A 26,191-nucleotide genomic window follows, 5' to 3' on the forward strand; every position below is an offset into this window, starting at 1 on the left:
TCAAAATTGGTCCTGTGATATCTGGAAGAACTACAGGAGAGTAAGTGGAGAAAGGCTCGACTCGAATCACACAGGTTACAACACAGAGCACATTTGAAGACCTATGCTCAGGCAATATGTGCGGCAAAGGAGCTATTCTTTTCTGACCATACTGCATCCACAGGCTCCCGTCCAGCAGAGTTGTTTAGGGTTGTGAGTTGTATAAGAGCTAGTACATGCCCCTACGCCCTTGAATCAAAAGTTGGAACCATCAATTACCCATTGTGATGTTTGAAATGAATTCTTTGAGGATAAAACTCTTGTATTCGGGCTGACTTAGATTCAGACCCCACAATTATTGCAGAGTCTTAACGCGGAGGTGTCCAGCAACTCTTATGTGGTTAGACTGGATCAGTTTCAGTTGGTGACTCTTTGTGATGTGGATAAGCTGCTTGGAATGGTGCAGCCTACCACCTGTTCTCTTAACCCTTGTCCGACATGGCTTATACCCTCTGGTGGGGGGATGTTGTAGAAGGCCTGGTAGAGATTATAAATGCTTCTTTGAGAGAGGGCAGGATGCCTTCCTGTCTTAAGCAAGTAACCATTAGATCTTTTCTGAAGCAGTCTGCATTGGATCCCTCAGAGTTAAGCAAACAAGTAAGTAATAATTTAATACGATCAATGACCAGTCAATAGAGTTAAGCAGCTAGAGGCCTGTCTGCAACCTTCCGTGGCTGGGCAAGGTAACTGAGAGGGTGGTGGCTTCCCAGCTCCAGGTGATCTTGGAGGAAACTGATTATCTAGACCCAATTCAAACTGGGTGGGCTATCCTTTTGGATTTCTCAGTAGCTTTCAATACTATCAACCATAGTATCCTTCTGGAGCATCTGAGGGGGTTTGGAGTGGGAGGCACTGCTTTGCAGTAGTTCTGCTTCTACCTCTCTGGCAGATTCCAGATGGTGTCAGTTGAACACTGTTCTTCAAAACGTGAACTTTTATATGTCGTACCCCCAGGGCTCCATACCGTCTCCAATGCTCTTTAACATCTACATGAATCCACTGGGAGAAATCATCAGGAGATTTGGTGCAGCGCGTTATCAGTATGCTGATAACAAACATATCTATTTATCCAAACCAGCAAAATCAGAAGGAAGCATAGCCTCCCTAAATGCCTGCCTGGAGGCAGTGATGTGCTGGATGATGTGCTGGATAACAAACTGAGACTGAATCCAAATAAGACAGAGGTACTTATTGTGAGAAGTCGGAACTCAGGACACAATTCTTATCTTCTGGTTCTCGTCACACTTCCCCAGAAGGAACAGGTACACAGTCTGGGGGTGCTTCTGGACACAAACCTCTCTCTGGTGTCTCACGCTGAGGCAGTGGCCAGAGGTGCCTTTTATCAGCTTCGGCTGATATGCCAGCTGCGTCCATTTATTGAGATAAATGACCTCAGAACAGTAGTACATTTGCTGGCCACCTCCAGACACAAACAATGCTGGTAGCCTCCAGACTTGACTACTGCAATGCACTCTATGTCAGGCTGCCTTTGTACGTAGTCTGGAAACTACAGCTGGTACAGAATCTGGCAGACAGGTTGTTCTCTGTGTCATCTCGAAGAGACCATATTACTCTGCATTAAAAGAGATATACTGGTTCCCAATATGTTTCCAGGCAAAATACAAGGTCCTGGTTATAACCTATAAAGCCCTAAACAGCTTAGGCCAAGGGTATTTAGGAGAAGATCTTCTTCACTGAGTCCCATCACCCACTGAGATCATCTTGAGAGATTTGTCTAAAGTTGCCACCAGCTTGACTGGTTTGGGGCAGTGTACAATAAAACAAAAATAAAACAAACAACTTGAGTCATCTGAAGTGCCTCCACTCCAATCTGGTGCTATAGCCCAGAAACAAGTCAGAGTATTCTTGTCAACACTTGATTTTATTACTTCCAAATATTTCTCAGTCTCACTTTTCTAGCACTATACTAAACTAACTTAGTTTACTAATCTAGTAAATTAGAATGTATGATACAATACCATCATGTTGTGAGTGTTCTGGTAAATGGATGCCAATTAAATGCAGTGGGGGCAAGAGAACATGTGCACTGTTATCTTTCTCTAGGATGCAAGTAAAAAATAATTTAATTTGGCGGACTTCTAATGATTGCACAGAAGGCTTGTGAACTGCTATGCTAAGACTATGTTAACAAGAAGGGGTTCCACTGACCCAATAAGAATACCTTAAAGCAAGTGATTTGAGAAATGCTTCCAGAAATGATGGAACTTCCATGAAATTATTTCACCCATCAAAAAGCCTCAACTCCATGATTTATTTTTGCTCCTCTTCATCATTTCCTGAACCTTTGGGTAAGCAAATCTTTCTTACTTCCTTGTCTTTCCTGATACTTTATTTGGGCAAGCTGGACACAGTTCACCCTTTTAATCTTCCCTAAAAGCCAACATTCAAAGTGTTCAAATACAGTCTTTAATTTCCCATCCTCTTAGCAAGTGCCAAAGATGCTAAAATAGAAGATGGAGACTTGCCATCGAGAAATGGAACTCCTATAGTTCCAGAGATGAAAGTCAGTCGGATTTTCTTCTATTTTGTGCATGAACTCCCTAGACTATTTTAACTAATTAACACTAATCCACCAGTTATGTGTTTTAAAAAAAAAAGGACAACTCAACAGTGACGTAGAGATGGCCCATGTAAGATTAGCATTGTGAACTGTGACAACATTTTACAGTCATTGGTTAACATCCTAATTAAATATGCATGCTTTGTGCCCTTGTGGGCATGCAGCACTAGTCCCCATGGTAGAGGACTCCCCAAGTCCTCTAGCACACATGCCGTTGTGGAAGTGGGCCCTGTGTTCTGGAAGTGCTCTGTACAATTGGAAACACATCGCTGATCCCTTTCTACTCTACAGAAGCACAACCAGCTGTCCACTTCTATGGTTTGATTAGCTGCAGGGAACAAGCAGTTACTTGCAGTCCTTCAGCTAAGACACTATCTTATGTGCTTATGACTTTCAATTTGCCCGCTCCCCCCATACCCACAAACTAATAAAGCCTAATCCAGTGGTTCCCAAACTGGGAGACTCCAGATATTGCTGAATTACAACTCCCATCAGCCCCAGCTACAATTATGTGGCTGCAGGTGATGGGAGCTGTAGTTCAGCAACTTCTGGAGGCTCCCAGTTTGGGAACCACTGCCCTAATCTATTCCCTTAATACAAGAAATCCCTGGCATACCATTGTGCTAGCCTGCTAAAGCCCAAATGGTACTATGGAAATGGGCTGGGGGGAAACAAGTCTATAGCCTTCTTTCTGCTAGAGAGGTATAATGGACATTCCAGAGTACAACCATGTCACACAGGAGTTCAATTTTCAGTTTTTACTCAATATAACCATTGGTTATTTTACTAACATGGGACAAAGCATTATGTGGCTTTAGATTAGGTCCTAGCAATGATAGAAGAAAACAAGTTGTTCTCTCATGCTGATGCTAGAATCATTCCATCAGACCGTATGCTCCATAAATAGTACACTAATCTATATGACTGGGCTTTGAGAGGTTTCTAGCTGACACAGGCCTGCAGAGAAAATGTTTTATGTGAATAGGTCTTTGGCGAAGATTCCTATGGCGAGCCATTGCCACATTTTCAATCTGCAACAGAAAGATTACTTTCCCATAAAATTCATGATTATGTATTATGAAATTTAGTCTCAACAGATATCTTAGTAGCTATGCAATATCAAGTACTAGGATGTAACAGTCTCCACCAGATAGGATCGTGTCCCTGTCCTACTGCTTCCACCACATTTTCTGGTATAATTGACAACTAAACTCTGTTTGTATGTCATAATGCTGCCAAGGCAACACATTTACTGTTCTACCGGCCATATCTATACAAAGTTCATGTGCACAGTGTCTTGATTTTGTTGGGTTAGTCAATATGTATTTCAGGGACAAGTAACTCAGATTTCTTGCATCATCTCAGATCGATGGATGTTTCTTCTTTTAGCTGTTTTAAATACATTTAATGGTGATGTCTGTAATTATCGTAAACTGACACCAAGTAACACAGTAGTGCATTTTGGGCAGCTGTAGCATTCGCTCATAGAACAAGCAGGGAGTCTTCCTTTGGAAAATAGCCCATCCTTCATTCACCTATGATAGGGAGACAGAAATGTCTTAAATTCCACATTCTGCATTACCTCTGCACAAACAAGCAACCACAGAGTAAAGTTTGGAGAGCACAACAACAAGACAGAATCTGAAGGAAAGGAGAATGTGGTAGAAGGCATTTTCACCATGTGGGTTTAAACTAAAAAAAGAGAACTAAGCAGGCTATAGATAAGGAAAATAAACCAAATGTGACTCTTATTGTGTAAATTCACCCTTACATTCTAACAATTCCTGATGAGCTAACTTTGATTTTCACATTACAGAGGAATAATTTTTGCTTGTTTGACCTGCATATAGAGGTTAACGGAACAAGAGATTGGAAACACTTGGAAGAAACTCCATGCATCAGGAGTTTTGTAAAAGGCTTCCTGCCAGGCCATAAAAGAGTCTTGATCAACTCTTATTTTATCGTTTACCCATGTACTGCAAAGGTACCAACACAATTCATAGAAGTAATCATTTGCAGACTTAGTAGGCACTCTCAGCTGACACAAAGGAAAGATTTATTGTTGGGATGATGAAACAAAGAGCAAGTTGTGCAAGCTTTACTGAGCTGGATTATGAGAACATGCTTTTTCCATTTCCCATTTTTAAATGCCTTGGGTGCAGTTTCAAAAGAAAGGCCAAGATAAGTTATTCAGCCAAGCAAGTCGCATGGTATCTGAGCACAGGACACTCTTTGTGGACATGCTATCTTATGCACAGCAAGAATAACACTAAAACAGTGAGAGTGCACTGCTCTGCTCAGTTGCTCTAACATCAGAATTCAAACTTTTGCTTCTGTTCTAATCAGAAACCAGTAACACAGATGATGAATATTGAAGGACAGAAATTAAAAATAATAGTTTCTTTCCCATTTTAATTTGTATTCAATAAATTCATTCACAAGAACAAATATCTGACCAATCATACATGTTTATAGTATTTATCTCCAATATGAAGCAAACTGAGATCATTTTTCCCACTAAAGTTGCTGTGGTTATAAAATTTGTTGTGAGAATGGATTCAATGTATCTACCTCTGATATTTTCAAAGCCTTGATTAACCATTCTTCAGTTGCTAGGACAGACGCCCATACCATTTTTGTAGCAACCAATGCCTTAATATCCTCAAATTTTGATAATATAATCTGTGTAACACAGAAGTTTTATCAGCAAATACTGATCTCCATCCTGTTATGTGGAGAATGACTCATTGGTTCTTGCCTTTGTAAGAATACCCAGGAGGCATGGGGTATTGTTGGGATTGTAGCTCCTCTAAGGCTGGGGTGGGCAAACCTGGCCCTCCAGCTGTTGAACTACAACTCCCATCATCCACACTATAATAATTGTGGTGGGGGATACTGGGAGTTGTAGTTCAACAACAGCTGGAGGGCCAAATTTGTCCACCCCTGCTCTAAGGAATACAACTAAATATGGCTCTTTCCTTTTTAAATGCCCTTTTTCTCCACACACCCTCACTTTGTAGACAAAAAGGACTGTGGTGCTGCCAGAGCAGCAGCAATGTCAAAGTTATCTGGTTGTAAACCGCCCAGAGACGTAAGTTTTGGGTGGTATAAAAATACGTTAAATAAATGCCTGCCAGCCAGGGGAGCAACAATCCAGAGCAGCAGTGGCTGAGGAAGCAGTGATCAGAGGAAGCAGCAGGGCCAGCATCAGAGACCTCTGGTCGAGGCCCAAGGCAAAGCTGGAAAAAGTGGCTAGCACGCCAGAGGCAGCAACAGGGCCAGCAGAGGAAGGGTGGTGCACCTGGTGGTGCAGCAGATGGCTAGCAGCAGCAGTGGTGCCAGCAATGGAGGCCTCCAAGGGCTGTAGTGACCTGGAGCTGTGATGCTGAATATTTAAATTTTAAAGGGCCTAAGCATAGGGGAGCATTTCTGATAGGATCTTCAGTAAAATACTGGGCCCATTCTGTCTCAATCCAAGTTCCAATGGTGTTGGGGTGGCCATATTGCCGCCGCCCCCGATCAGATCAGACCCACCCAATATTGTTGTTGCTGCACAGGCCTAAGATTCCCCTCCCAAACTATTATGATGTATAAAGATTATTCTTATTTCATTTATATACTATACATCGCTAAGGGGTCCAGGGAAGGTTTCTTAAGAAGTGGTCTAAACCATTGCCTCCTTCAAACAGGGAGGCAATCTACCCTCCCTCAGCGATGAATTTATGATATGAACTAGGCCACCTCCAACAATATCCCTGCTAGACAGAAGCAGCCAAGTCGTTAAAGGATCCAGAAAACAAGCGGTAGGCTGCACCACCCCAAGCAGCTTGTCCACATCCTCAGGAGTCACAGATTGAAACTGATCCAATCTAATACAGCAAGAGGGATTGCTGGACACCTCCTTCATAGACCTTGCAGCAAAAGTGAAGTCAAAGTCAGACTGAATACAGGAGATTTTGTCTGCAAAGAATCCATTAAATGCATCACAGCAGAACAAGTCCAGGGACTGATTTTTTAAAAAGAGCAGAAATTAAACTCCTCACAACCCAGGAAAGCTCTGCTGAACGTGAACCTGCAGACGCAATGCACACAAACTAAAATCTTTTTTTTTTTTTTGCTGCACGCACCACTACCTCATAAGCCTTCAAAATGGTCCCATGCTGCATCCTGTCACATTCGCACTGAGTTCTCTTCCACTTGCATTCGTTGCCTACCCAACCACTTCAGCCTCCTCAACTCCTCAATATACCAAGGAGGCCATTTTTGAAGCAGGTCGGAAGGGACATTTAGGAGCAATCATGTCTACTGCCCTGGTGAGTTCCCTATTCCAGGTTCCCACCAGGGCATCAACAGAATCACCAGCTTCACCAACATCAAAGCCCTCCAAGGATTTTTGGAATCCTTCTCGGTCCAGCAGCTTTTTGGGGCGGAACATCCTAATAGGTTCACCACCCCTGCAGGGGTGGATTGTGGCTGTGAAACCAACCTTAACCAGGTAGTGGTCCATCCATGACAATGGGGAAACCACTTGATCCCACACCCACAGAACACCCCCCTGATCCAAACAAAAAACCAAATTGAGTGCATGGGTTGGTTCAGAAACTAAATGGGATAGGCCCCAGTTTTAATGAAGTTCATGTACCTGAGGTGAAGAAAGGCATGCATGCAAAATACAAAGAGTGCAACAACGAAATGCAAGGCCTGGTTGCCTAAATGAAACAGCATTATGAGAAGTGGGTACCTATCTTCTAAAAATGAAACCTACATTTATCTCTAAATATGTATTAAGGTTATACTAGACAACAAGAATGTACAGGTGAAACTCGGAAAATTAGAATATCGTGCAAAAGTCCATTAATTTCAGTAATGCAAATTAAAAGGTGAAACTGATATATGAAACAGACGCATTACATGCAAAGTGAGATAAGTCAAGCCTTAATTTGTTATAATTGTGATGATCATGGCGTACAGCTCATGAAAACCCCAAATCCACAATCTCAGAAAATTAGAATATTACATGGAACCAAGAAGACAAGGATTGAAGAATAGAACAATATCGGACCTCTGAAAAGTATAAGCATGCATATGTATTCAGTACTTGGTTTGGGCCCCTTTTGCAGCAATTACTGCCTCAATGCGGCGTGGCATGGATGCTATCAGCCTGTGGCACTGATGAGGTATTATGGAAGACCAGGATGCTTCATTAGCGGCCTTCAGCAATTCTGCATTGTTTGGTCTCATGTCTCTCATCCTTCTCTTGGCAATGCCCCATAGATTCTCTATGGGGTCAGGTCAGGTGAGTTTGCTGGCCAATCAAGCACAGTACACTGTATACTTTTCAGAGGTCCAATATTGTTCTATTCTACAATCCTTGTCTTCTTGGTTCCATGTAATATTCTAATTTTCTGAGATTGTGGATTTGGGGTTTTCATGAACTGTACGCCATGATCATCACAATTATAACAAATTAAGGCTTGACTTATCTCACTTTGCATGTAATGCGTCTGTCTCATATATCAGTTTCACCTTTTAATTTGCATTACTGAAATTAATGGACTTTTGCACGATATTCTAATTTTCCGAGTTTCACCTGTATATAAAATAGGTCTGGACCAAGTTCTTTTATATTAGTGATCACGTATGATCTGGATAGAATGAAGAAAGGAGATCAAACTACTCAAAAGGATTCAATGGGCTTTATTGAGTATAAAGACTAACAACATAATCTAGCAAAGCAGAAAGCAGAACCCTCTATCAATATTAGCAACAATATTTAAACAGAGCATCCTAACCAGTACCAATATTCACCCGTGTGCCTAACTAACATATGTGTGTGCATTAAATCTTCCTAAAGGCTAATACATTTCAGATACAGGCAGAAAAGACGGGGGGGGGGGAGAGAGGCTGAGGACTGGCATGGTTTTGAGGAGATTAGTAGAGGAAAAGAAGGGGGGGAAGGAGAAGGGAGCAGGGAAAGGATGGAGGGAATTCCAAGGCTTGTAAAGGAGCAGCATATATACCAGGAACAGAAGCTTGAAAGCAGAGAATCACTTCAGTTGAAGGAGTGAGGCGCTTGGCTGAGACAGGAGTTGTTGCAGTGCTCAGATCACGCAGCTTGGGCAGCAAAACTCAGGCATTGCTGTAGTTTCTGTTCATGAACAGAATTCCTGCTTTGCCGCGCGGCTTAGCAGCAAACCCTGGGATCCTGTGAGCAGCCTTTTGCTGTAGGAAAAAGACTGCTGAACTCTCTGTCTAAAAGCCTCATTCTTTAAAGTGTTTTTCTCTTTGATCCTTGAATAGAATCTAATCAAAATCTCCTCTTTTCCTGGGTGTCCAAAAAGGTGACAACTTGCTGCTACCTTCTGAACATATCCTTAATTATTCAGGATATCGGCCAGTCCAGAGAGATCTCTGAATCTCATCTTCTGTAAACTGCGCACTCAGGAAGGGAGGGGTGGGGAGCATTGCCCAAGGCAAATCTGCACTTGAGAGCCACAATGGCATCTCCCCAAAAGGTGTTAAAAAGTCAGCAGTTAGTAAGGGGATTCAGGATATTCTGTGTGAGACAGCTTGTGTACCTCTACCCAGTGTTTAATTGAAAACAAGAGAATATTTAAAGTACACATGAAAAGGTGTGTGTGAGATTTGTAGCATTGGTGAGGTGAGGATTAAAATCTACAGGCATTTACTGTGTATGCATTTTGCCTCTGTTGAACTTCCATGGAGATCAATACAGTTAATCACTGACAAGGATTTAACACTGACTTCTTTACAACAGGAAGGGGGAAGATCAGCCTCTGGCAGACTCTTCCATAGACATAGTGAGTCAGATGCATTTTAGCATATGAGTAGCCCAGGCCAAAGCCTTTGTGTTCACCCATTTTACAAAACACTGCTGGATTCCTCCTGCTCCACCGAGCAGGGAGAGCAACATCCTAGTTCACCTTGAGTTCAGGTATCATTTCTTAATAAACTGAAGTCAGACACAGGCCTATATTTCACCATACTTCTGAGTTGGTACCTCTGGTTCTGATCGACTGTTCATAACAGGTGCGGCAGCTGTGAAAAGCGCTAATTTCATGCTAGGAATAATTAGGAAGGGGATTGAGAATATTATAATACCCTTGTACAAATCTATGGTGCAGCCACATCTAGAGTACTGGATACAGCTTTGGTCACCATATCTTAAGAAGAATATTGTAGAACTGGGAAAGGTGAGAAGAGGGCAACCAAGATGATCAGGGGCCTGGAGAACCTTCCTTATGAGGTTAGGCTACAGCATCTGGGGCTCTTTACCTTGGAAAAGAGAAGACTAAGGGGTGACATGATCAGGGTGTATAAAATTATGCACAGAGTGGAGAGGGTGAACAGAGAGATATTTTTCTCCCTCTCACACAACACTAGAACCAGGGGTCGCCCTATGAAACTGAAGGTTAGGAAATTTAGGACCAACAAGAGGAAGTACTTTTTCACACAGCGCATAATTAATTTATGGAATTCTTTGCCATGGGATGTGGTGATAGCCATCAGTTTAATAGATTTTAAAGAGACTTAGACAGATTCATGGAGAACAGGTCTATCAATGGCTACTAGTCTGGTGGCTGTGGGCCACCTCCAGCCTCAGAGGCACGATGCCTCTCAATACCAGTTGCAGGGGAGCAACAGCAGGAGAGAGGGCGTGCACATACCTCTTGCCTGTGGGCTCCCCAGAGGCATCTGGTGGGCCACTGTGTGAAACAGGTTGCTGGACTAGATAGGTAGGCCTTGGGCCTGATCCAGCTAGGTTGTTCTTATGTTCTTAAGAGATGGGCAACAATCACCCTTCACACAACAGTGCAGTGTTAGTATGAATGACAGCACTCTTGCACCAGTACAGTACTGGCCTGGATGTCAGTCACATTTTGGGTTGGTTCAGAGGAGACATCTGCCAGTACACGCAATCAGCCATTGGGGAGGGACTCCAAACAGGAACAAAGCAGTGGTAGCAGTTGAAGGGGCTATTTAGACCCCTCTCCATACTGTTTTATTGATCCCACACAAAGCTGCTATTATCCTGCTGGGGGAAACAGACACAACACAGGTACATTTTCTCAGTGGGGTTAGTAGAAGCCGGAGGGATGAGAAGCAATTTTAATCAGGAACACACATGGAAGGGCAAAGTCAAACACACACACACACACACACACACACTTTTAAGCTTTAAAAAGAGTAAGGATATCTGATACTGTGGATCTTTCATATAACATGTAATTTGGCTCTGCAGGTAGGCATCTGAAGATGGAGATCCACATTCTAGCTAATGGTGTGAGGGTATAAATGCTTCAGATAAACCAGAATGGGACAGAGCAGAACCAGATAAAACACAGCCAGAAGAATGTGCTAGCCAGTCAAAGAGATCAAATGGCCAAAAGAAAGCACACACCAGGTAACGAGATTCGGCATATAGGTGCTTATATGCCAATGCCAGAAGCCTCCAAGCCAAGATGGGCGAGCTGGAATGCTTGGTTGTTAAGAAAACAAAGATATAGTGGGCATAACGGAAACATGGTGGAACAGTTAGAACCAGTGGGACAGAGTTATTCCTGGATATAAACTCTACAGAAAGTACAGGGAGGGGTGAACCTGGAGTGGAGTGGCATTGTATATTAAAGGAGGGATAAAATCTCACAAGCTAGAAAACCTAGGAAGACTGGAGTCCTCCACAAAAACTCTGTGAGTGACATTACAAGGCCTGAAAGGTAACGTGCTGCTAAAGACATGCTATCACCCTCCTGATCAGAACACTGACAGTGACCGGGAGTTTCAGCAGGAAATCAGAGAGGTATCAAAGAGAGACAGAGCTGTAATAATGGCTGACTTCAATTACCCACACACAGACCAGGTAAATTCACATTCAGGTAATGACAGAGAGGTCACATTTCCAGATACGCTCAATGACTGTGCCCTAGAACAGCTGGTCTTGGAACCAACTAGAGAGAAGGCAACCTTGGGACTTAATCCTGAGTGGTGTACAGAACTTGGAAGTTATTTACACATGCCTTCATATATCTGAAGAGCAAATCTGCTTTGCAGCAGATTTGCAAGATGTTTAATTTGGGGGATTACACTGACAGTTCATATAGCTGTTAGCTCCTCCTTGCACTCCCTGGCAGATATTTTTCCTGGGCGTTCCCACCCACTTGCTCCGGGTTTTTCCTCCAACCAATCACAAATCACACCAAAGGGAAGAGGCAAGAGAGTGGTGGTGTGGGTTTTTTGTTTCAGTTGCACAGCTAAGAGTGTATGATGAGTTGCCAAGCTGGATCAAACAGCAGGATGCTTACCCCTAGCCTTTGTGAGTGACTGCCTTCATCACTTCATGTTTAGCTTAATGTCTGTTGCAGGGAAATTGATGGAAAGCATTCTCAAGGATAAAATTGTTAAGCATATAGAACAGGGATGTCAAACTGTGGCCCTCCAGCTGTTTTTGGACTACAACTCCCATAATCCCCAGCCACAGTGGCCAATAGCCAGGGATGATGGGAGTTGTAGGCCAACATCTGCAGAAGGGCCACAGTTTCCCTGATATAGAAGAACAGGCCCTGCTGAAGGAGATGCAGCATAGCTTCTGCAAAGATAAATCTTGCCTCATGAACCATTTTGAGTTCTTTGAGTGTCAACAGGTTTGCGGATAAAGCTGATCCAGTTGGCATAGTATACCTGGACTTTCAAAAAGCTTTCAACAAAGTTCCTCATCAAAGACTCTTGAGAAAATTTCGCAGTCATGGGATAAGGGGGCAGGTTCATGTGTGGATTGGTGACTGGTTGAAGGACAGGAAACAGAGGGTAAGAATAAATGGACAGTTCTCTAAAGGGAGGAAAGTAAGAAGTGGGGTGCCCCAGGATCGGTACTAGGACCAGTGCTCTTTAACTTGTTCTTAAATGATCTAGTACAGTGGTTCCCAACCAGGCTTCTTCCAGATGTTGATGAACTACAATTCCCCATCATCCCCAGCTACAGTTTATTGAAGTTGATGAAGGTGAAGTTGGGGTAAGCAGCGAGGTGGCCAAATTTGCAAATGACCCCAAACTATTCAGAGTAGTGAAATCCAAAACAGATTGTGAGGAGCTCCAAAAGGATCTCTCCAAACTGGAAGAGTGGTCAACAAGATGACAAATGCAGTTCAATATAAACAAATGTAAAGTGATGCATATTGGGGCAAAAAACCCCAACTTTATATATGCACTGGTGAGGTCTGAGCTGTCAGTGACTGACCAGGAGATGGTCTTGGTGGACAGCTCTTTGAAAGTGTCAACTCAATATGTGGCAGCTGTGAAAAAGCACAATTCCATGCTAGGGATTATTAGGAAGGGAACTGAAAATAAAACTACTAACATTATAATGCCCTTATACAAAACTATGGTGTGGCCACATTTGGAGTACTGTGTGCAGTTATGGTCACCATATCTTAAGAAAAACATTGTAGAACTGGAAAGGTGCAGAAGAGAGCTAGCAAGATGGCCAGGGACCTAGAGCACCTTCCTAATGTATGAGGCAAGGCTACAAAACCTGGGGCTTTTTAGTTTAGAAAAAAGGCAACTGAAGAAGACATGATAGAGGTCTATAAAATCATGCATGGTGTAGAGAAAGTTGATAGAGATAAATTTTTTCTCCTTCTCACATAACATTAGAACCAGGGGTCATCCCATTAAATTAATTGTCAAAAAATTTAGGACTGAGAAATGAAGTACTTTTTCACACAATGTGTAATCAACCGATGGAATTCTCTGTCACAAGAAATGGTGACAGCCAATAGCCTGGATGGCTTTAAAGGGGTTTATTCATGGAAGAGAGGTCTATCAATGACTACTAGTCTATAGGCCACGTCTAGCCTCAGAGGCAAGATGCCCCTAAATACCAGTTGCAGGGGAGTAGCAGTAGGAGAAAGGGCATGCCCTCGGCTCTTTCCTGTGAGCTTCCCAGAAGCATCTGGTGGCCACTATGTGAAACAGGATGTTGGATTAGACAGGCCTTGAGCCTGATCCAAAAGGGCTTGTCTTACGTTCTTATGTCACCCAATAAGCACAGTATACTAGCATTGCATGGACTACAGTGGATGGACAGACAAACAAATTCATGTGCCACATTCAACAAGACCAGATTCCACGTGAATAGCTACCACCAAAACTAATCACTAGAAAACATGATGTATCCATCTTGAACTTTGAGTAAGATAACATCTGAACTTGGGTTCTACATCTAACACAGCACATTCCTACCTTATATAATGTAAATACAACAGAAAATCCTGTGACAATTTAAAGCCCGACAGATTTATTGTGACATAATTTTTTGTGGACTTAATGCATCTGATGAAGTGACATCCGTGCAGCTGATGAATTCAGTTGGCAGGTTAGATACAAAGGGAAGGGAAACTAGAGCAGTGGGGGCCTAGAGGTCCTGTGAGGATGCAACAATTTATGCAAAGCTCAAATGTAAACAGAATAAGAACCAATAAAAAATGATGGACTTACCATGAAGGATTCTTTTTCACAGTGTACGGAGGTCATCCTGACAATATAGGTTGTGCACCGAGTATGCTCTGCAGACAAGACCAAAACTAATTTTAAGGCGTGGTCAGCTTCCTGTATAGTGAAGGTGCCAAATCCCCCAGTTCTGGGACTGTTGCATATAAGAAAAAAACTGAGAAGGAAACAAATCAAAAGAAGCAGAGTAGAAAATATTTGAAAGCATAGACAGACAAGGCAGAGAATGGAGGACTACAAGTTTATAACCCTGAAAGTCACCTCCATCCACAAAATGTGCCCCGCAAAACGCACGACAGGACCGAGCACACATTCAGGTGGGTTGGATGACATCTGTACACTGTGACAAAGAACCCTTCACAGTAAGACCGTTTCTTTTTCCACCATGTAGGTGGTCATCCTGGCAATATGGGGCATGCCCAAGCTGGATACTGAGAGAGGGAAAGGATATGACTAGACTACCTGTTGAAGACAGTGTGGCCAAATGCCGCCTGCACAGACTGGAGGCAATCTTAGGTAATTAGGCCACTGCTCTAATTACCGTAGCCAACACTAAATGGGCTTAATGAAGGAGGATGTCGTACTTTCTATCCTCTGGAGTCTTAAGCTGTTCATCTCCTTCTTTGTACATTAGAAAGAGACCCCACCAACATGTCACCAGTATGGGCAATCTCTATCTTGCAATATAAACAATATAAAAACTAAGAAAACACAAGATAAGGTTCAATCAACCAAATTATTATCTAAAAAAGCAGTTAGAAGGTTAGAAAGATAAATGAATAGAATCCTTTCTCACCCTGGCACAGTCCTAGAAGGTAAGGATGGATAAGAAATACAGAAGCTATCCAAAATGGTGAAGGGCAGAGAGCAGCTCCTCCACAGTACTGTAAGCTGAAGCAAGAAAGGATCAGATCTGGGGATTTGACGACTTTGCTATACAGGAAACTGGCCACGCCTACAAATCAGATCTGGTCCTGTCTGCAAAGCATGTTCAGTGCACAACCCATATTGCCAAGATGACCTCCTACACTGTGGAAAAACTGCAGCCATAGGTGAAAATGTCATATTCAGTAGCAAACATTGTACATAATCAAAGCCAAACACTCCTATAGTTCTCTGAACTTATCTCAACAATCAGTAAACTGGATAGGCTTGAAAAGGGTTACCATCAGGAATCAGCAAAGTTCTGACCTACAATTAACACCCCCAAGGTCCATATGAGAGATACTAGGAGGCAGCAGTAGCACGAGGGGAGACCCATGGTGTTGGAGACACCCCAACCCCAACATTAAACCCAGAATTACCAACCCAGAATTGTTTAGAATTCAGGCCTGTGTCTGATTCCTTTTTATTAAGGAATCAATTAATGCCTGAACTCAAGGTGAACTGACACTTGGGTCTCATGGCTGCCTCTGCTAACTGCTTTGTGAAGGAAGAGGCAATCCAGCATTGTATTGTGAAATGGGTACTCCAAAAAAAAAAACAAAACCCCAAAACCCAACACACACAAAGGCTGGGCTGTGGCTATCCAAATGCTAAAATTTAACTTACTATCAGATAACGTCTGTGGTGAGGAGCTAAGCTCCATTTCCTCCTGCAAGAAGTGTATGTTGATCCTTGTCAATGATTGCTCTGCTCTGCCCAAAGGGGATACCCAATTGCTGTCTATAGAAATTCCACTCTAGGTAGATGCACACAAAGAAAACACCTATAGATTTAATTCTTCTTTTAACACCTTTTAACACCTTCTGGGACCAGGCACCAGAAATCTGGGGACAGGAGAAGATGCCCATTTGCAGCTCAGAGACGCAGATTTGCTCTGTGCAAAATAGAATGTCCCCTCCCCAAGAGAGCAGCTAAGAGAAGATGGGATTCAGATCTCCCTGGACTGAGCAAATATCCTGAATAATTAAAAGACACTATCCAGAGGGTAACAGCAAATTGTCACCTTTTTGGGATCCAGGAAGGATGAGGATATTTTGAAAATAGACTCTATGGAAATCAAAGGAAGGAACAACTATAAGAAGGGAGTCTCTGCACATGGCAGCTAGCAATCTTTGCCTAACAAGCATACTTGGTCAAGAGCCATCCCAGAGTTTGCTACCTAAACCGCGGGGCAACAAGTAGGAACTCTGTCCATGGACAGGAACTGTCTGTGACTTCTGCTGCGCAGTGAGAAGTCAAGACTTCCCTAGCTATGATGCTCTCACTCTCTGCCTCACTCTGAGCAAACTGCCTGTTTGACTGCTAGAAGCTTGCATCGCTCCCAAATTCCTGTTCTCCAGCTACAACATCTCTCCTTCAGCTGAAGCCTCACCGCTCTCAAGCCTCTGACTCTGGTAATATGCTGCTTCCACAAGCATTGGATCCCTCCATCCTTCCCCCTTCTTCTCCCCCCTCTTCCTTCTACTAATTCCTGATCCACTAAACCATGCCATTCCTTACCCCCCGCCCCTTTTCCCATCTATATCTGAATTATATTAGGCTCTAGGAAGATTTAATACATACACATATGATAGTTAGGAACACTGGGTGAATGTTATTGCTGTCTATGGTTGAAATATTGTTAGTAATACTGATAGATTGTTCTGTTTTCTGCTCAGATTGATGTTGTTATTCTTTTAAACTCAATAAAACCTATTGAATCATTTAGGATTGTTTTGGTCTCCTTTCTACCTTTGCACCCAGACTATACATGGTCACAGTATAAAAGAACTGGTCACTTGGTGACACTGATGAAACATGCCTAATTTCATATGCTAGCTCCGGAGCATATCTAGTATAACAAATCAGGCTTGGTTCACAACAATGGCACTGCTGCCTCCTCTCATCCTCCTCCATGGCAAGGGGAATTCCTTATAGAATCCCCTGTGATGACACAGGAGCTTCTAGAAGGAAACCCTATTTACCAATGGGAAGAGGAAGAGTCAGATTCGCATTGTTCCCTTCATCAAATCAGAGAAAGGACATTATCCTCCTGGCTTTCAAAGGGCAAGAAGAGCTGCTGCCACTGCCATTGCATCTCACTCTTCTTCTCCATTCACCAAGATGGCAGGAGTCACTGGCCTGCTGCCGCCGTCACCCACCTGCCACAAGGGGGACACACCAGGAGGGTGGGAATACTAAGGGGGACACACCAGGTCAGAGTGAAAACTCCTACCCCCTCCCACAACTTGGGATTGGTCCTTAACTTGGGCTGGATCAATTACATTGTCTGTGTTTCATTATCCAATGTTTGAGATATGTGGGTTTAAGTGCACAATTTGTCATTCTTTCCCTTAAAGCAAAATACCTGTTTAAAAAACCAACAATAACAACTTGTGATACTATTTGTCTCGAACTATTTGTCTGGGGGCACTTCCCCCCTTGTCCTCCCTCTGGAGCCACCCTTACACATAAGTTGGGCCAATCACAAGGGACCCACCCATGGAATCAGCATCCCAGTGAAGTAAATTCTTGAAAAGCGCCACAATGATCAAATGTCATTTAAACGTTACTCCAGGCACATGGAGCCACTCCCAGAAAAAGTGGTTCCCATGTGGCAACAGTAATGTTTAAATGAATTAAGCACTTTGAAGCACTTGTTTTTAACCTAAAAATAAGAGAAACAGGTGTTTGTGAATCACACATTTGCCAGCTGTCTACTGTTTGCAAGCATGTTTACATGAATATCTAGTTTTAAATAAAGCATTAATATTAGATTAATAAACCAAAAGTTATATTTATCTTATCTTCAGTCAGCATCTTCAGTTCAGAGGTTGTATTTTATGATTATTAACAACACATACATTTCAAAATATGGGATTAACAGCACTCTCAGTGTCACAACAAAGGAGGGGAAAATTACTTATCTGATGGCTGACTAGCACTGAAGGAGAAGCAAGAGAGAGAGAGAGAGAGAGAGAGAGAGAGAGAGAGAGAGAGAGAGAGAGACACTCCTGACGGGAATAACATATTTGCAGATGCAAATAGAGGCTTAAGTGTTATTGTACGGCATTCAGGGATCACTATTTATTACTCAGAATGACATTGGGACAAAAAGCTAATATGAGAAATTCTCTTTTTTGTTTTAAACTGAATACATTTAAACTGGTTAATTTCTCTTGTCAGACAATCAAAATTCCAATTGTCTGGGACATCAAATCTAAGAAAGCATGAAATTAATCTTCAAAAGTTCAAGTCTTAGAAGCATTGCATCATTATTTTTGTTGGATATATTTTTGATCATAATGCAGATGAGCACCAAATTTAATAAAACTAAAATAACACAAGTTAAGTATGAAACATAACAGGATATTGCAGAGAGATTAGGTAGTTTCCTTCAGACTACTTGCACAGCCCAAGGAATAAAGGGAGTAAAAACAAAACAACACAGGGAAAAAAACACCACACAAATTAAATACACACAATGCAGAGAAGGAATCAATTAATTAGAATCTTTAACAGAAAATGAAAACACTACTCATACAGATTTTGGCACCAAAACACACAAGAGGAACCCAAAAATATCAGTAATTCCTTTACTGCAGATAGAATTTTGCTTTTCAACTGTCTGTTGCTGAGAAAAGGAGCACACTGGCTAAATTTAAACCAGCTGTAATGATGAGTGTTACAGTTGGACTGAAGGGAAGCTTACCTCATGAAAGTATTGTGGAAACTGCTGTTGGAAAGATAATAAAAGGATTAACTGCCATTTTAGTGGACCATTTACTTTTCAATCAAAATGTCTCATGTATTTCCTGTTCTCAAGTAGCTTGAATTCCAAAATTCCTTTGTCTATTACAGTACATAGTAGCAAAGCCTGTCATAAGAAATTAATAATTTTTACATGGATCAGAGCTTTTATGCATATAGACAGGGAGCTACTTGTTGCCAGCCTCCCTTAAACACGTTCACTGCATTTTTAGCCAACTTTTTTTTTTGCTTAACAGACAGGAAAGAACCCAGATTAAAAGAAAGCAGAAATGTACTCTGGAAGGGAAAACGAAATCTCTAAAAGGTGGCAGGGGACACCCAGTGATCACCAGTTGTTACTGAACTAAGCTTTTTTCCCTTTCCCTTTTTTAAAATACTCTTAATAATTTTAAAAATGAGCTCAGGACATCAAAATGTGGAAAGTAATTCTCTCTCCGAGGCATTAATTCCCTTATTAATCTGATACTTTAAACCAATATTGAATCAAAGCACAATTATGTGTATATGTGCATACACGCAGTGCACGCACACACACCCCTCCTGTACAGCAATGTTTTGTTCTGTAAAAAGACTTCTGGTTGATATTAAAAGATGTGCACCTGGAACTTCTTGACCACCTAACATTTTAAAACTAGCATTGCAAAAATGATGCATTTTAGTAGTCCCCTGAGATCACGTTGACTTTAGCACTGAACTCCTGATCCTAAATCATTTATTTTGAATATTTATATCCCCTGCCCTTTCTTTTTCTAAACCAAAGCAGCTATTAATAGTCTTACCCATAACTCTTCTACGGTCAGCACAAAACTGGTTTGTCCTATTTGCTCTGTAATGCTAGGGTCCTAATTCTGACTGGAGCATGATGCCCATGCAAAAACCTGCACTCTCATCAGAACTGAAAGAGCCTTTTGCCCATCTACTTGAAAGAGAGAGGATACTTGGGAAACATAATATTTACAGCATGCAGCTTTTCTATAGTCACATTCACAGCTCAACATTCTTCCAACTTTACTCATTATTTAATACATCTTAACACAATGATACAAAGACAGTAATCTCATAGCATTCCTTAAATTGAATTACAAGTACTGGTTTGAGTGAAATACTGACTGAGAAAGGTAACATTAGAAAACTGCATACAATAGCTGTCAAATAAATACTTCAAAGAAAATGTGAAGAGGGTTTTTCTTACTGGCGAGTAAACCAAGATTTCTATATCACATCTTTCATCAATGTAAAAAAAGTAACCAAGCACCTCTAGTTTTAAAATAAACATGTAAAGAAAAATGAAATAGCTTGTTTTTATCACTTTGTACGCAATCTACAAAACTATAAAGCCAGCTTTGCTGTTTAATCTAGACATTTTCACAGCTTCACATTTCTAACTCCCAGAATGCCACATAAGTAACTTTTATAAGACACAACTGGAGGTTTACATTCCTAGACAGCCCTTTCCATGTTCTTACACAAGTTGTCTGTGCCACTTGGTACACTGATGAGTTTTGCAATCATCTTGCTGAAATCATGGTGACTTTTTAAATCTTCTCTGTTCACAAGTGATAGAGATAAGAATGTACTATAACTTTATTATTATTAAATGCAATAGCTAGTTTTACCAATTTGAGAGCAATGGAATGATTTAAAGAATGCCATATATCTAATACATAAAATCATTGGGATGGCAAGAAGAATATACATATGAATCCTTATCATGACATTTTAAAATACATAATTTATTATGAAACAGGAAATGTCTAGATGAAAGGAAGTAAACATAAATAGACATAAATAATGTTGTATAGGAAAAACCATGTGCAGAAAATTTGTCTCACTATATTGCTGTTTCCTCACACAAATCCTTTGTGTACACCATGATATGCTGAAACAGATATACAGGAAATAAGGCTCTGACTGATGTCACTGAAATATATTCTTCTCCACACAGTGAGAATTCATCTAATCCTGTGTTATCTTTCACCCTTATACATTGCTCTCAATATGAATTGCATTGGGGAAAGTATAGCTCCAATGTGCTACCTCGCTTGCTGTAAGGTTTCCAGATGTCTCTTCAGTTTGAAAGGATATTTTCATTTGAAGGGAATGCCTTTCAGAACATCACAGTCATAGGACATAGTGGGTGTTCCTTTCTTTCAGAGCAGAACTCCACTGTACTCCAGTGAAGAAACATCAAATCTCTAAAGCGCTCCTTCTTGCTGACGTTTTGATGAGGCAACCCAATCTCCTGGTGTGGTTATTCCTTTGTAAGCAATACATTTGGGGTCGCAAACAAAAGTTTCATATTTCACAGCTGGGTTTGGAAGCTCTGACCAATCTTGCCTTGTTATCATCTGTTCTATTCAGGGTTTCATATTATTGGGGCTTTCAGCATGTGGAAAGGCAACTGCAAGTCATTAGCTTTTATTTTAATTACCCATATTATGGTGATAATGCAAGCAGAGACAATGCTGTTCCCAAGATGTTCTCTTTGGAATTCTTATATAACTTAGGTCTGCAGGATCAGAGAAGAACAGTTTTACTGGTCTTCTCAAAACATTTTTTTCCAAGTTAAATGAAAGCCATCCTAAAACTTATATCACATGCTTAATTTTAATTGTTAATAATAATTACTAGGCTACTCTTCCTTTTCTGTCATCTATTATTTCAAAGGGTTGTGCTTACTTGGGATATTGTTCAAAAGGCCAAAAGAAAAGAATTTCATTAAATGTGCTTTATGTTTCTTGATTTAAAATGTCACCTGAGGCACAGTGACCCTTCCTTTACATTAAATTGCTACAAGTTGCTTTGATCATCATATTAAATGTTTCAGTGGCTATTTCAAATATAAACCATTGTATTAAAAATTAAGGTTTCACAGAGGGCAGCAAAATATTATTCAGTGGTATTACAATATTTATAACTCAGACATTTCCTCTAAGAAAGAGCTATTTTTCTTCACAAATTCTCTTTGCAAGCAATATAGCCCAAGCTGCAGAAAAACAATGTAATTATGTTGGACGGAAATTGAGAAAATAAAAAGCGTTAGAAGAAGTCAGTGTGTGCTTCTAGTCAAATTCTGTTTTGAAATATCACAGAACAAGTTATAAAAAGCAACATAAATATTGCAAGAATTTAAAGGGGGGGGGCAAGTGCAGAGACCTCAGTGTGCTTCTAGTCAAATAAATGTATTCCAGACTTACCATACACTTGTTTGGTTTTTCTCCAGAATGAACCCTCATATGAATCAGCAGTTTATAACGAGCATTGAAAGGCTTATACCGACGGACACAGCCGGCCCAGAAGCAAGTGAAGTCCTCTCCTTTCCGTTGATCAATATGAGTCTTTTCTATGTGCCGAACCAGTTCATCTTGTTGATCATAAGCAGCGCTACAATCAATCCACCGACAGGCCTGCTTGCCATTGCTGGTCTCCTGCTCATCACCTTCACTTGTGTGAAGAGACTTTGGAGACATGGAGGCATGTAAGTGAGACAGGGTCCCTTGAGTTTGGCTTCGCTGCTGGTGTAAATGATAAGGTGGTGGCAGCTCTTGGTGATACTGAAAGAGTTCTGTGGCAGAAGAATATTCATCAAGTGGTTCTTGTTTTAAAAAATTCAACTTCTGGTTGCTTTGTGAAACATCTTGCTGAGGAATACTAGCATTGTTCATTATAAGACAGAGGCTTGTATTTTCTTCTGCTTGCTGCATTTGTGGATGATCACAGTCCCCTCGGACACATTCAGTGGAAACAGGTACAAGGCATACTGAAGGGGAATGAAGATGGCCACGGTTCTCAGGCTGAGAGCCAGACTGGGGGCGAGAGGGTTTCTGAGTACTCTGCAGAGTGATCTCCCCAGAAGAAGAGGAAATGCCAGTGGAATTAGCCCGCAGTCCATTCATGCAGGTGACCAGTGATGTCTGTGACGTACGGATGATTGTTGTAATATCAATCCCATCAGCAGAAGACGGCAGCATGGAGATGCATCTCTTCTTCAGGTTATTTGCCTGGTGCCTGCTTGAATGCTGAGGGCTGCTGAGTGAAAATGAGCCTAGGGAGGAGCTATGTTCATTATTAAAGAAGTACGATGAAAGTGAATTTGTAAAGCCATTGTTCATTAGGTCTATTTCAGGATGAAGGCTGCTGGAGCCTCTCAGTTCCATTCCTTCGGTAATCCCTCTGTGTGTGGGGACCTCAGAAAGGCCCTTATAATCACTTGGGCACTCCTGTTTTATGTGCTGAGTAGCATGACTTCCATTCATGCATGGGGTGATAGAGTCCGTTGAGCCTTGAAATGGTGGAGGTCTGAAACACAATTTAATTTAGCATCACTAAGTGGCAGAGAACTTTAGCATTTCATACAAGCTGCAACATTTCTTAAAAGAATCCTTGCCAGGGGATAACTTAAGGCCACATGCTCATCCCCTTTCACGCCTCTATTTGAAAATTATTGAACTATTTGAGGTATTTAATTATTGAACTGTTTGAAAATGATTGAAATGCTTTCTCTTTTAGAATGAAAAAAGCAGCAGCATCTCATATGGTGTCAGTTACACCTATACAGAATACAAAGTACCAAGACAGCATTTTTCAAAATGGCGTGCACCTCATTCTACCTGACTCTTCAGTGGGGAAAATGTAAAGCATTCACTATTTCCAAGTTTGCTAATCATACAAGTTTAGCTGGTTCACATGAAACAAGAATTTTGTGGATTGTGTTCACATGTGCAAGAAAATGGACACTTTAGAAATACAGAGAATCCCATGTAAAATGACTAAAGAGGCAACTTTTAAAGTGGTCGTTCTCTTCTATTTAACAAGGGGGGGGGGAGAGAGAGAGAGAGAGAGAGAGAGAGAACACGAACTGTCCCTGTTCATTCCAGCACAGTAACTGGAAAGTCCATTCCATTCCTGTTCATTGCAGCATGTCCACTGTTCTCACCAGTGACGGTTGCTGGTGTTTCTCCCTTACATTTCTGTTTAGATGCAAGTCAATTTGAGACAGGGAACCATTTCCTCATTTCTTTTGCTATGTAAACTGCTTTGATAACTTCTGTTGTTGAAAAGCAGGATATAAATATTAAACATCATAACTTCCAATATTTATTCATTTATAATTTAACACAACATGATAGCACGCACAAACACACTGCTTCCTCTGACCAGTCATTTACAGTATCTCCCACACTGTAATACCCACTTGCACACAGAGATAATTTACCTTGCAGGCCTGGCCTACATATGCAGCAGAAAGAGGTGGCAGAGTAGACGATCACCACAGGCTGCAGCCAGGAAGGGGTACCATGCTCCCCTGTGTAAAACTTTCAAGTAAATGGGCTAACATGTCAGGAAGAAACTGTTCTAGACCAGCCTGCTCTTTCTACTTGCAGGCTGTTTATGTTATGTTATGCATAGGAGCATTTTAAAATACCTGTAATCTGAAGTGTTACCAGTCTACTGACCTCAGAAGTCTGCCACCAGATTCTACTATAGGTTTAGAATAGACTTAACCAGAAAGAGAGGGAGGTGTGAATGGAATCCAGCTATATCAGTTATACAAACAGGGGGACAGAAGAATGAACAACATGAGTCCTGAATCTAAGATAACAGAAAACCCAATTCTAAGATTAAATATATCATGGTTTTTTTTTAAAAAAATCTATTCACAAGAGCTAAGATTTTCCCAGGATTTTCCCAGACATTTAACACACACACGCATAGAATTTAATTTTTAGTGCTACCCTAATGCTAACTCTGATCAAGCTCAAGCAGAATCCCTACAGAAGAAGTGACTCATGTATTAATGGAATGGGATTTGCTTGTCATTAACAAAATCGTTTTTTGTATTCAGCACCTCTGTCGCACTATGCGGTTGCTTTTGAAACTGTCAGGCAATATTCTGGAAGGATATTTAGCTGGGAAGTAGAAGAGGTGATAGAATTTGTGTCATGGCTAAAAGGTTTGAGAAAAAAGGTCTAAAAGACCCTCTTGGCTGAAAGGTATTGTATTGTATTGTATTGTATTGTATTGTATTGTATTGTATTGTATTGTATTGATTTAATATACCTCCTAATATCAAATCTCTAGGTGGTTTACAGAATTAAAATGTAATATAATATATAAAACATTTAAAATACATAAAAAGATAAAATAGATAAAAACACATTAAAATTTAAAAATTGTAATGCCATGTTTTGGTTGACAATCACTGATAAATCTGTGTTCATACATATGTCATGCATATTGTGCAATAATGGAAAGATCTACATAGTAAACTTCAGACGTATGGGATGGGTTACATATATTTTGAAGATATTTCCACCATGCCTGCATACCATCTTTCTAATACATCCCAGTGACTCCACAAAGCCATATTAAAAAAAAAAACAACCCCACAAAAGTGTTTCCCATAAAATCATACTGATCCAGGATGCAGAACTGGCAAGATTTAGTCTTCTCATTGTGGCAGGTTTACAACCCAATATCTTATGAACCATAAGGACTGGATTCGGGATTTTTTTTATTTTTTTAATCCCATTGGAAACTTCCCTCTTTTTCCATTGAGATTTCACATCCAACTCTTTCATCTCCAGCATGGTGACTTGTACAAATTCTATTTCAAATAATGTTTATGACTTGCCATGCTTTACTGTTCATAATATCTTAATCCCTTACATTTCATCTGATAATAATCAACACACCTGGTTTTTACAGGTGAAATAATAAATGCACATTTATTAACACATCTTAACAGCTTGTCTGTAAAATATGAGGCTCACTAGTATACCTAAAAATTATGTGGTATAAAATCTTTTTCTGACTTGCATTTGGAACTACTAGCACACCTTATCACTGCTTTACCATGCATTCCATATTTCATGCAAGGAAATCCACATGTTAATGTATTAATAGCTAACAATATTCAAAAAATGCCTCATTTGTTAACAAACCCTTAGCAGTTAAGAAACGGTAGTTCCAAGACTATTTTAGAGGCTCTTATACTCCTGTTAGAAACCTAAGATTTCCAGTTCTTTTAAGTATTCTAGCTCTTATGGTCCAGAGACAAGTTTAAACACCAGGGTCAGTTTACCAATAGGCACATAGGTTTTACATTTTAGGGATCTCAAAAAGAAAAAGAAATAGGCTCTATGCAAGATTTCAGCTAAAGCAAGCAACCCCTTTTCATTGATATTTATAATTATGTAGTACAGAAGCAGCTCTTACTGATGGATGGCTTTTCCATCCCATAACTTCAGAGTAGCTTCAAAAGAATCCAAGCTAAATTGGAACAGAGGAATGCCCTGGTATCCTTATCAAATCAAACTAATTGCCAAACCTTCTCTCACTCCCTCATTC

General features: G+C 40.9%; 1 protein-coding gene across 5 annotated transcripts in view; it reads right to left on the reverse strand.

Moving 5' to 3' along the window:
- The window catches only part of GLIS1 (GLIS family zinc finger 1), a 335,102-nt gene that overhangs the window by 169,225 nt on the left and 139,686 nt on the right, over positions 1 to 26,191 (reverse strand). For all 5 annotated transcript variants that reach the window (XM_053248208.1, XM_053248207.1, XM_053248204.1 and 2 more), the window contains one exon: positions 22,039 to 23,140. In XM_053248208.1, the coding sequence (XP_053104183.1) occupies positions 22,039 to 23,140 (1,102 nt within the window). The remainder of the gene's footprint in view (positions 1 to 22,038; positions 23,141 to 26,191) is intronic.

Source organism: Hemicordylus capensis, chromosome 4 (assembly GCF_027244095.1).
Source record: "Hemicordylus capensis ecotype Gifberg chromosome 4, rHemCap1.1.pri, whole genome shotgun sequence".
NCBI classification, from domain to species: Eukaryota; Metazoa; Chordata; class Lepidosauria; order Squamata; family Cordylidae; genus Hemicordylus; species Hemicordylus capensis.